The sequence below is a fragment of the Nesoenas mayeri genome (genome assembly GCF_963082525.1).
Source record: "Nesoenas mayeri genome assembly, chromosome: 12".
NCBI lineage: Eukaryota > Metazoa > Chordata > Aves > Columbiformes > Columbidae > Nesoenas > Nesoenas mayeri.
Window position 1 is genome coordinate 8206865 of NC_137547.1, and position 11168 is coordinate 8218032.

At 63.4% G+C, this 11168-nt stretch overlaps 1 protein-coding gene across 1 annotated transcript; it reads right to left on the reverse strand.

Annotated features, from left to right (window-relative positions):
* Positions 1–182: 182 nt before the first annotated feature.
* On the reverse strand, positions 183–7427 carry SPIRE2 (spire type actin nucleation factor 2; the record flags this gene model as incomplete). The annotated part of the gene is made up of 15 exons (XM_080351936.1): positions 183–510; positions 596–711; positions 860–887; positions 988–1055; positions 1125–1259; positions 2010–2143; positions 2273–2423; positions 2521–2690; positions 2792–2915; positions 3069–3155; positions 3251–3415; positions 3486–3566; positions 4158–4517; positions 4785–4822; positions 7220–7427. 15 exons carry the CDS (start codon positions 7425–7427, stop codon positions 303–305), a joined length of 2073 nt encoding a protein of 690 aa, XP_080208062.1. The 3' UTR covers positions 183–302.
* Positions 7428–11168: the final 3741 nt, after the last annotated feature.

Sequence of the window (11168 nt, forward strand, 5' to 3'; positions counted from 1 at the left end):
CAGCCCGTGGTGCTGGGCACCCCGGCATGGCCATCACCGACCCGGCGCAGCCAGGGCTTGGCACAAAAGCGGGGCTGGGGGCAGCGAAGGCTGGCGGCTGTGGGTGCCCCACAGTAGGATATGTCCCCCCAGGGGCCATGTCAGTGTCCAAGCAGGAAGAGCAGGCACCCCACTGTGCCACTGGTCCTTGCTACCCCCTGGTCCATAAGGTATATAAATATAGAGGTTGTATGTATACATCCTATGTATATATGTACATCCAGGTGGCCACCAAGGGGGTCTGCACCCCTGTGCCAGGCCCCTCACTTGTGCCAGGAGTCACCGTAGAGGGAGCGGGCCTTGGCACGGCGTGGCGTGGCGTTGAGGACAGCCACGCTGCGGCGGCTGGAGCAGATGACGTCGGTGACGAAGCCGGCACAGTCACTGCAGACGTCGCGCAGGACAGAGCCCTGGGCATAGATGTGAGGGAACTCCTCTTCCACCCGGCGCCAGCATGTGCCTGAGAGCGAGCTATGGCACAGGGCATTCGGTCAGCCCCGGCCCAAGGAGGAGGAGGGGGAGCAGGGGGAGGAAGGCTCAGGATCGCGGGACTCACTGGAAGGTCTCTCTCCTCCGCAGTGGCAGGGCTTTGGCCAGCAGTGAGCCTGGGAGGCTCTCAAAGCCCAGCGCGTAGACGGGGATGTGAGCCAGCTTCTTGGAAGGCATCTTCATCTGCTGGGTGTGCGGGTGTCAGGGCAGGATGGGGACAAGGATGGGACAGGGATGGGGACAAGGATGGGACAGGGATGGGGACAAGGACAGGTATAGGGATAGGACAGAGACAGGGATACAGTGGCACTAGCCAGAGCCAGTCCCTTACCTTCAGGCTGCAGGAGCTGCAGACAGACCTGCAGACGGAGAGAGAGGCTGGTGAACAGGGCCATGGCGGGCACTGTCGCATCACCCTCCCGTCACCCTCCCAGCCCCGTGGCACAGCACGGTGCTCACCGCTTGCAGAAGAGACAAGCTGCAGGCCAGGAGAAGAGGGGGAACTTGGCCCTGCAGCAGCAGCAGACCTGTGGACAGAGGGGGGTGAGAGCAGGGCCGGGCGGGTGGCACTCAGCCCCTCTGGGCCCAGCTCCCACCTTGCCCTTCCGCAGGCTGCTGTACAGCTCCTTGCTCTGCAGGAACTTCTCCATCTCGGCCTTCACCAGCACCTTCCGCACGTTGATCATCTCCTCCACAGTGAGCGCCAGGCTCTCCACGGGGTGGCTGAACTCCTGTGGGCGAGGGGGGTTCATCAGCCTGGTTTGCCACAGGGCTGCAGCACAGAGCATGGCTCAGAGCATCCCTGTGCTGTGGGCAGAACCTTCCAGCATCAGAAGAGCATCCAGACATAGAATCATAGAATCTTGGAATCATTTTGGTTGGAAGAGACCCTCAAGATCATAGAGTCCAATCATAACCCAAGCCTGGCACTACCCCACGTCCCTGAGAACCTCATCTCTGTGTCTGTTCAACCCCTCCAGGGATGGTGACTCCACCACTGCCCTGGGCAGCCTGTTCCAATGCCCCACAGCCCTTTCCAGGAATAAATTGTTCCCCAGATCCAACCTCAACCTCCCATGGCGCCACTTAAGGCCGTTTCCTCCGGTCCTGGCACTTGTTCCTTGAGAACAGAGCCCGATCCCCCTGGTTCCAAGCTCCTTTCAGGCAGTTCAGAGATCAGAAGGTCTCCCCTCAGCTCCTGTTCTCCAGCTGAACCCCCCAGGTCCCTCAGCCGTTCCCATCACACTTGTGCTCCAGCCCCTCACCAGCTCCATTCCCTGAGGGATGACATGGGCAGGCCACCCCAGCACAGGGCACACAGCACAGTGTGCCTCAAGCCCCAAATCCTGTGCAGAGGGATCAGGGAGGCTGTGGGGACCCCCTGGCCACCTTGTGCCCTCATGCCAGGTGCCATATGCCAGTGGCCATGTTCACACAATGTCCCCAACCCCAGTGTCCCCAGTCCCACCACCAGCACTCACCAGCCAGAGGTGCTTGGAACTGGTGCTGGGGGCAGTGCCAGATCCTTCCTCCGGCCTCTCCTCCACGGCGCTGAGGGCAGCCCAGGGTGGTGCTGAGCTGACTGGCAGCGGGTGGCACCTGGCGGGGACGGAGCCTGCGGGGAGGGACAGGGTGTCCGTGGCAAAACCACATTGCCCAGGGCCACCTGTGCTGCAGGGCACAGCACAACCATCCTGGGGACAGGGGGACATGGGTGGCACAGGGCTGGGGACCCCAGCGGTACCTGAGCGGGGCCGGGGCTCGGGCTGCAGTGGCTCTGGCTCTGGCGGGGCAGCCTGGCCCCCCCCCAGCTGGCTCTGCAGCTGTGCCAGGTCTTGCTCTGAGAAGGAGCGGTCCCGCTTCAGCGGCACCTCCGCACCCGGAGAGTCCTCCTCCTGCAATGCCATGGCCACCACATCACCCCCTTGTCCCCCCAGCACCTCCCGTGTCCCCCCGCTCCACCCTCCTCCCCCGCCACATCCCCTCTCTCGCCTCAGAGACGTTCATCTCCTCCATCTCGGCCAGCGTGGGCGCCTTGAGCAGGACGCGTGGCCGCGGTCGCGCTGGCGCGGTGCTGCCTGGGCAGCGGGACAGCTCGAGGCAGGAGCTGGAGGCCAGGCGGCCGGCGCAGGCCTGCGGGATGCAGGGCAGGGAGCTGTACCCTGCAGAGGGACACGGGGCTGAGTCCTGGTTTCACAGGGACCTGCTGTAGTGCCGAGCATGCCACCAGCAGCCTGGCGTGGCGGAGAGGGGATGGTGGCACCTTTCTGGCCATGGTATGGCATTTCCACTGGCCGAAGTTTCCTCTCCTGCCTGATCTCCTCCAGGATCTTCTCGTGGAGCGTCCTCTGCTTCTGGGGCAGGGGCCGCAGCCGCCGCTCTGACGCCTGCGGGATGCAGGGATGGGACCTCAGGCGGTGGCCGCAGCTTGGGGCTGGTCACCCTCAGGTGCCCAGCCAGGCAGAGGTGGCACCCATGGGACCCACCGAGCCCTGCCCGGCACTGCAACGCCATGGGGGTGTCCCAATGATGGCACCCACCTGCTTCAGTGGGGGCCGGGAGCGAATGAAGTCGAGGATGAGCTCATGGGCGTCCTTTTTCACCCGGGGGGGGATGTCCCCGTCCACCTGGGAGAGGGCAGAGGGGCCATGGGCAGTGCCAAGGCCAGCGGGCAGCCCAGCACCATGGGGGCGCTGGTATGGGGGCAGCCAGCCACACTCACCATGACCTTGCGGAGTTTGTAGTTGCGGGCGCGGATGTCCTGCATTAGCATCTCAAAGGGGGTGAGCTGGTACTCAGTGGGCAGGGGGTTGAACTGCTTCTCCTGCACCTTCTTCAGCTTCACACCGTGCCGCAGCTCCCGCATCAGCTGCACCCACAGCCGGGCCTGGGGGGGACACAGCGTCAGGCCCCGTGTGGCCCTGGCACAGCCCCCATGCCCGGCAGTGCCGCCGTACCCAGTCAGTGTTGCGCAGGCTGCCCAGCTCTGCCGCTGGCCGCTCCTCTGCCTCCTCATCCTCCTTCAGCTTCTGCAGCATCTGCCATGGTATAAGAGGTTGCCACCCTGTCCCAGTGCTCGACAGCACTGGGGTCCGGCCAGGACTGTGCTGTGGGGCTGCAGCGGTGATGTGCACCCCGAAAGCACCCCCATCCCCGCCATGCGCCACCACTTTCGCAGCAGCCCAGGGTAGACAGGAGCCGGCAGTGCCATGGCACAGCACGCGGGAGAGGGTGTACAGCCAAACACTGGTGCCAGCAGCCCTGAGCAGGGCTGGCATGGAGGGGCACCACGCTCACCCCAGCATTTTGAGCCTGCAAGTGGATCCCCTGCCAGGCATGGGTTCAAACTGGAACACAAGAGGTTCCACTGAAATTTGAGACGAATCTTCTTCTCATTAAGGGTAACAGAACACTGGAACAGGCTGTCCAGGGGGGTTGTGGAGTCTCCTACTCTGGAGACATTCAACACCCGCCTGGACACCTTCCTGTGTAACCTCATCTGGGTGTTCCTGCTCCATGGGGGATTGGACTGGATGGGCTTTTGAGGTCCCTTCCAACCCCTGACATTCTGTGATTCTGTGGTTCTGTGTGCATTGGTGCTGGCCATGCTGCTGGGCACCCGCACTCACCTCCTTGGCATCGCGGATCTTGGCGAGGAAGGCTTTCAGCTCCACGGTCTCGGCGAAGAGCGCCCGGCAGACAGCCTGGTAGTGCGCCTGCGCCTCCGTGGGATCGGCCAGGCGTGCGGCACAGCACCGCATGGCCTGCCCAAAGGTGCGCACTGTGCGGGGCGGCCCCTCGCCCCCCTCCTCCTCCTCCTCCTGACCCCCGTAGCCCTCATCAGCTGTGGCGCAGCCGCTGTCCTCTGAATCACTGTTGGTCATCAGGTCGATGAGCTGCTCCAGCCGTGGGCTCAGCTCCCGCTCCTCATTCTCATCCAGCCCCCAGTCCAGTGCCCGGTAGATGGCAAAGCCCAACGACTGCACCATCTGTGGGGAGATGGCACCAGCTGGGCCCCGGCCAGACCCCAGCACTGGCTGTGCCATGGGAGGCCCTTGGCACACACAGCCAGCACCAGCTGCCCCCCTGCACCCCCCAGCCCTTGGGGTTCAGTCTTATCCCCCTGCTGCACCCCAGGACCCCATGACCACAGGGTGAGGGGGCAGGTGGCAGTGCCACCCAGGGGTGTGATGGCAGATGAGCCATGTCACCAGGAAGCTGCAGCAGGGCCAGGTGGGTGTCTGGCCCCCACCTACCTGGGCTTCGGCAGAGGGTGTCAGCAGCGGCGGCAGCCCTGCGGGAAGGAGGGGAGAGTCACTTCTGGCACCCACGGCCTCATGCTGGGCATCCCCCTCCATGTCAGCTCCTGTCCCACACCCCAGGGATGCTGCATCCCCAACCCCAGCTGTGGGGCACCCAGCAGGGTCCCCTCCCATCCCCAGCAGCTCCTGACCCAAGCTGAGACCCGCATCCCCAACTGGTCCCTTCCTGACTTATTCCCAGCAAGGACCAGCAGGTCACCCACAGGACATGATGTGGGCTGCGGTGACAGTTGTGCCCAGCAAACTATGGTGCTTCCCACCGCAGAGGCGGCACAGCTGGAACATCACACACACACAGAGGACAGGACACACTCATGGGCAGCTCAAAGCCTCCCAGGAGCTGGATGGCCATGGGACAAGGAGCAGGAGTGGCTTTTACTGTGTCCCCAAGGGCAGTGCCCAGGATGCCCAGCTCCACTTTCCTGATAGTGGCTGCAAAGCCTCTTCCCTGCCTCTTCCCCAGGGCAGCACTGGTCATTAGCTCTGTCTTTAGCTGATCAATGCAGCAGCCACAGGGATGTGCCAGCTGTGTGCCAGTCGCGTGCCAGCTGTGTGCCAGCCACATCCTGGCCATGGCCACATGGACCTAGCCCAGGACCCATTGAGGATATCCGCATGGGAGGGGTGGCACAAGCATCAGAGACGCAAGGTCTGGCCATGCCATGGTGCCACACACAAGGACAATATCAGCCCCATGTCCCAGGCCATGCCTGGCTTCCACTGCAGTGCTAGCCCTGGAATGCTGTGTCCTGGCTTGGAGAGGACACACCAGCATATCCCCAGGACCCTGTCACCAACACCATGGCCATGGTGGGAGCCAGGCTGGTGGGCTGAGCCTGGCTGGTCCCGGCAGCTCCCTCCAGGTGTTGGGACATGGCCAAGGAGTGAGTTCCCATGGGACAAGGAATTGGAGCAGCTCAGGCGAAGTGTGCCGGCTCACTCACCCAGATCCAGCCCCATGCCTGGGCGGAGCTGCTGAGCCATGTGCCAGGCCAGTGCCATCACCTGCAGTGGTGCTGGGAGGCGACCAGAGCCCTTCTAGCTTTGGGCTTCAGCAGCAAAGAACCCAGATTTGTCCCTGAGGACAGGCTGGCCTGGAAGGGACTTAGGAGCAAGAGCTGTCATGGTGGCACCAGCTCTGGCACAGTGGCAGTGGAGCCTCAGGGAAGGGTGTGGGGCCATTCCTGTGTGCGACTGGCAGAGCTGGTGTGACCACGCCATGACCAGCTACTGTGGGCACATGCCATGCCTGTGCGTGGCCCTGCCCTGGGCACAGAGCTGCCCCACGTGCCCTGGCCCCCATGGGCTGCCCCCTGGCAGTGCTGAGCACCGGTGCTGTCCCCAGGCGCAATGGCCTCCCTGCGGGGTGAGGCGGGTGACGCCGTTTGCCACGCTCTGTTGTTAGGTGCAGGGGTGCTCCTTGCCGTGCTGAGCCACCCAGCATTGCTGCTGGCAGACAGCCAAGCCTAATTACAGCCCGTAAACACCATGGCCCTGCCCGGCAGCGCCAACCACCCGCAGAGAGGGTACAGCCGCAAGTCCAAAGGTCAGGGATGCTGCTGCCCCAAAACACCGCTCCCAGTGGGCTGGGGTGCGGTGAGGGCGGGACCAGGGCCCAGCAGGAACACATCGACCTGGGGACAGGGTCTCCTGTGGGGTCCAAGTGTTCAGGTGTGTGTGGTGAGTATGTGCAGGTGTGTGTTCCTGTGTCTGTCTGTCCTTGCTGTGTGTCCTGCTCACCCAGATGGGCTCAGTGTCCTGCAGCCCCACAGTGGGTCCTGGCCTGGTGACCCCTGCACCCGTGGGCACCCTGCACAGCCCCGCACCCTTGGCCCAGCCTCACCGAATCACCCGTCTGGGCCCTGCTGGTGCCAGTTCCAGTGTCACCCCAGCCCTGGAGACCCAAGACACTGGCCCACCACTGGTACCATCAGTGCAAGCAATGGTCCCGACTGCCCCGGTGCCAATGCCAGTTCACCTTGCCAGGGCTTGGGGTTCGTCTCTATCCCTGCGGGTGCCAGTGCCAGCCATCTCCCCCATCCTCACAGTCTCTCTGGTGCCGCACCCCCGCAGCCGGTGCCGCACCGGTTCCCTGCCGTTGATGCCTGTAATTCTGGTGCCCGCCCCCCCTCCCCTTGCTGCTCCTCCAGCCCATGCCCCGCTGCCGGTACCGGTTCTTCTCCACCAGTCCCGGTCCTCCCGCCGGGGCCGATACCCTCGGCCCCCCAGCGCCTCCGACGCGCGGTGCAGCGCCCCCTGCCGGTACCGGTAGGTCCCGGTGGTGCCGGTAAGTGCCGGTAAGTGCCGGTAAGTCCCAGCGCCCCCACCCCGCGCTGCCGGCTCCACCCCACGCCGCGGTGCTCGCTCACCGGGTGGCGGTGCGGGCAGGACGACGCTGCCGTCTCCGCGGAGGCGGATGTCTGCCGTGCGGAGCGGTGCGGCGGGGCCGGCGGGGGCGGCGCGGCAGCTCTGGAAGCAGAGCGCCCAGGCCTGCTCCTCGTTCAGCGGCTGCTCGTAGCACTTCAGCACCTCCTCGAGGGACAGCTCCCGCGGGGCCCCGCCGCCCGCCCGCGCCATCGCCCCATCCCGCGCCCGCCGCCGCCGCCGCCGCCGTTCGGGCGGGCGGGGCCCCGGGAGGGGCGGGCAGGAGCGGGGGGAGCGGCGGAGCGGAGCGGCTGGCGGAGGATCGGACCGGCCCCGCCTCCGCGGCTCAGCCCCGCCCGCGCCACCGCCCGCCGCCACCGGGGGCGCCCACCGGGAGTGGACGCGAGGGACGCGGCGGAGCTCAGGGGCGCGGCGCGGCTTGGTACCGTACGGTACGGCTCGGTACGGTACTGCACGGTATGGTGCGGCTCGGCATGGCAAGGTACGGCTTAGCAGGGTTCGGTACTGCACAGCTCGGCACGGCACGGCTCAGTACAGCACGGCAGGGCATGATTTGGCACAGCACAGCGTGGCACGGTATGGCACGGCTCGGCATGGCAGGGCATGGCACAGCACAGCTCGGCACGGCCAGACCCACCCAGGCTGTCAGGATGCAGGATCAGGATGTGTGCCGGGAGCGTAACTGGCTGCAGGGTGCAGGTGCAGGGCATGCAGCAGGGTGCAGCTTGTGGGGTGCAGGGCACAAGACAGGGTGCAGCAGCGCATGCGGGGAGCAGGGTGAAGGCTGCCAGGGGCAGGAGTTGCTGCAGGGCACAGAGCATGTGGCTGAGTGCAGGGTGTGGGTGCCCCCAGGGTGAGAGGTACAGGGCATGTGACAGGGTGCAGCATGCAGTGCCCAGGATGAGTGCTGGGGGCTGGGTGTGGGGCACTGCTGGGGGACACCCCCTCCAAGAGACGCAGTTATGGCTCCCCAGAGGGGTGAAGCACCTGGCTCCCAGGTGTCCATCCCACAGAACACACATGCCACGTGTGGGGCGGGCAGATGTATGGACTCAATGGCGTCAGGGCCAGGAGGACATCAGGGGAAACACGGCCATGAGTTCCCACATGCCAGCTCTGCTCGGCTCAGCAGCTCTGGGGAGCCAGTGGAGGAAAAGGGCCAGGCAGGGACAATGACACCCCTTGGAGGGAAGGACAAGAGCTCAGGATGCTGCAGACCAGTTTGCGCATGGCCGGGAGCAGCAAGAGACAGCTGAAAGATAAGGAGCTGGAGTCTCTAAGGACACGATGTCCCACTGGAACATGGCTGGTGGGATGACGTCCTGCAGCCAGGGAGGCTGGTGTGGCATAGGACTGGTAGGTGGCTCATGCCCCAGCACCAGCAGGTCCCTTTGGACCCATGGGGTGAGCAGGATGTCCTGGCAGAGCAGGAAGGACAGCCAGCCTGCCATGAAAGGTCAGCTAGAGCACATTAAAGCTCTTGTCATTATGAGCTTCCCATTTCCATGATGGAAAGAGCATAAAACCTCATCTCAGCTCCATTAACATAAGAGCATAAACTGGGGTTGATCCTGGAGCTGTGCTGGTGGGGCTGGGAGAGGGTCAGAGCCGGCACCTGACCGCTCGTCCATCTCACGTGGCCAAAGAACTGCCCTGGGGCCAGAGACCCATGGCAAAGAGTCTGGGGGGAGCAATGCCCTCCTGTGCCCGTCCTGGAGACTGTGAGCAGTGTCAGCTCCATCGCTGGGGAGGGAAATGTGAGAACAGGGTTGGACGGCTGGGAAATGCAACCCCACATGGTGCCCTGGGGTCTGAGAAGGGGAAGGATGGATGCAGACAATCCAAAATATCTATGCATCCCTGAGTTACTCAAACACCCCATCGTCGGGCCCCCTGGAGCAGCTCTTGGCTGCGATGGTGATGTCTGGGTCTGGCTTTCTGCACCAACAAGTGAGATTCGAATGCAACATTCACCCTGTAATCAGACGCCTTTGGAGCCTGCTTGGGGAGCAACTTTAGAGGGAGGAAAGCCGTGTGTGCTGCCCACTGCAGCGTGTCTGCGTTGTGCTCAGCTGGCTGCCGGCGTTCCTGTGCCACACACACCTGCCAGCGCCCACGGACACAGCCAGGGCGGCACCGCCAGGGACCAGAGCGGGGAGGACGTGCAGTGTTTGAAGGCAGCGATAACCCAACCTGCAGGATTAATGGGAATGCATTTGAAGTATGAAGCACAAGGCCATTTGCTTTGGGTAAAACTGTGATTAATATGAAATCAAGATGTAATTAAAAGCTACTGTCTTGGAAAAAAATCAAACAAAAGCCTAGTGTGTATGTGCATAGGGAAAATATAATTAAAAATGAAAGAAATAGGGAAAAATAAATTGACAGGTTGGGAAATGGTTGCAGAGCCCTACGGGAGTGTTGCGTTTCACCTCGGCAGTGAAGCGGGACGTGCCCTGGCGAGACGGCTGCGGAGCTGGGCTGGGGGCAGAGCCCTTCCCCAGCAGCCTGCAGTGGGGCTGGATGCTGTTTGCGGGTAATATGTTCACATGGGTTTGCTCTGCCAAATGCAAAGAATTTCCTTAACAAGCCACAGGAACCTGAGATGAGTGCACAGAGCACCCAGGGGGCTGGATGCACCATTTTCCTGAGCTGCTGCAAGAAACTGGGGACCATGAAAGGAGGGAGCGTTTCACACAATAGCTCGCTTTTGCTGTGTGCTGTGTGCTGGCCTCAGATGTGTCCGGAGTCTGACGAACATCCTGGCATTGCTGCCTGGAACGCAGCCCCTGCTCCGGGCAGCAATGCTGAGCTCTTGGCTGCACCTGCGGGTGGGTTTCTTGTTGTTTTGGCCATCACGGTGATGGCTTCCCCCCTGTTTTTTCTTCTTTGGTCAAAGCAGAGGTGAGTCCCTGACTGTGCCTGGTGTCACAGAGCACTCACTGCTCCCAGACTTTCTGGTTCCCCAAAACGCCCCTGCCACCCTGTCAGTGGGTCCCCCACCCTGAGACTGGCACCTTGGTCCCCTCGGGAGGGACACCAAGCCCTGTCCTGTTGCGCTCGCCACTGCTGCCCTGCACCCCGCTCTGGGGCAGGAGCGGGTCTGCAGCCTCACAACTGTCACACAACGGAGGCTGCTGAAAGGGCTCCCCGGGCTCCTCTCCGCACGAGCAAACTCTGGGGCATCCCAGGACCTGGAGCTCCAGGTGAGATGGCCACGCTGGGTGATCCCTTTGGAATCGTAGAATGTAGAGTTGGAAGGGACCCACAAGAGTCATTGAACTCCTATCCCTGAACAGGACAACCCCAAAATGCACAAAAGTTGAAGGATTAAACACAGTGATCACAGCTCCACACAGGCTGGTGAGCCAGTGTGGCCGCGGGGACCTGCCGGCGATCATCGGTGACGGGGACATTTGGTGTCCCACTGCTACCCACCCCACGGGCGATGGCAGTCCCGGCTGCAGCCTGGGACAGACAGGCAGACACAGGGCTCTGTGACACATGGGACACGGGTATCAGCTTGTCTGCAGGGATGCTCGGGGAGGATGGGACAGGGGACATCGTGGTGGGACAGGGGACATTGCGGTGGTCCTGAGCCCCCACGTTCCTGGGACACGTCTTGAGGGCCACCCACTGCATCCCACACATGCTGCCTTTGTAGAGGGCATTCTCCTCTTTCCGTGTCCTACCCTAGCGTGTCCTCCATGCCTCCCGTGTACCGCCATATCCCTCCTCACCGCCTCATACAGCGGCTACCGGCCCCCGATGGACACCGCCCGCCCTCCCCAGCATGGCAGCTCCCCGCCTCCGCCACTACCAAGATGGCGGAAAGGCGTGCGGGACCACGCCGTGCTCCCAGCCAATCAGCGGAGGCGGCGGGAAGCCAATGGCGGCGCGGGGCGGGCGGATTTGGTTGCCGGGGCCGCTGTC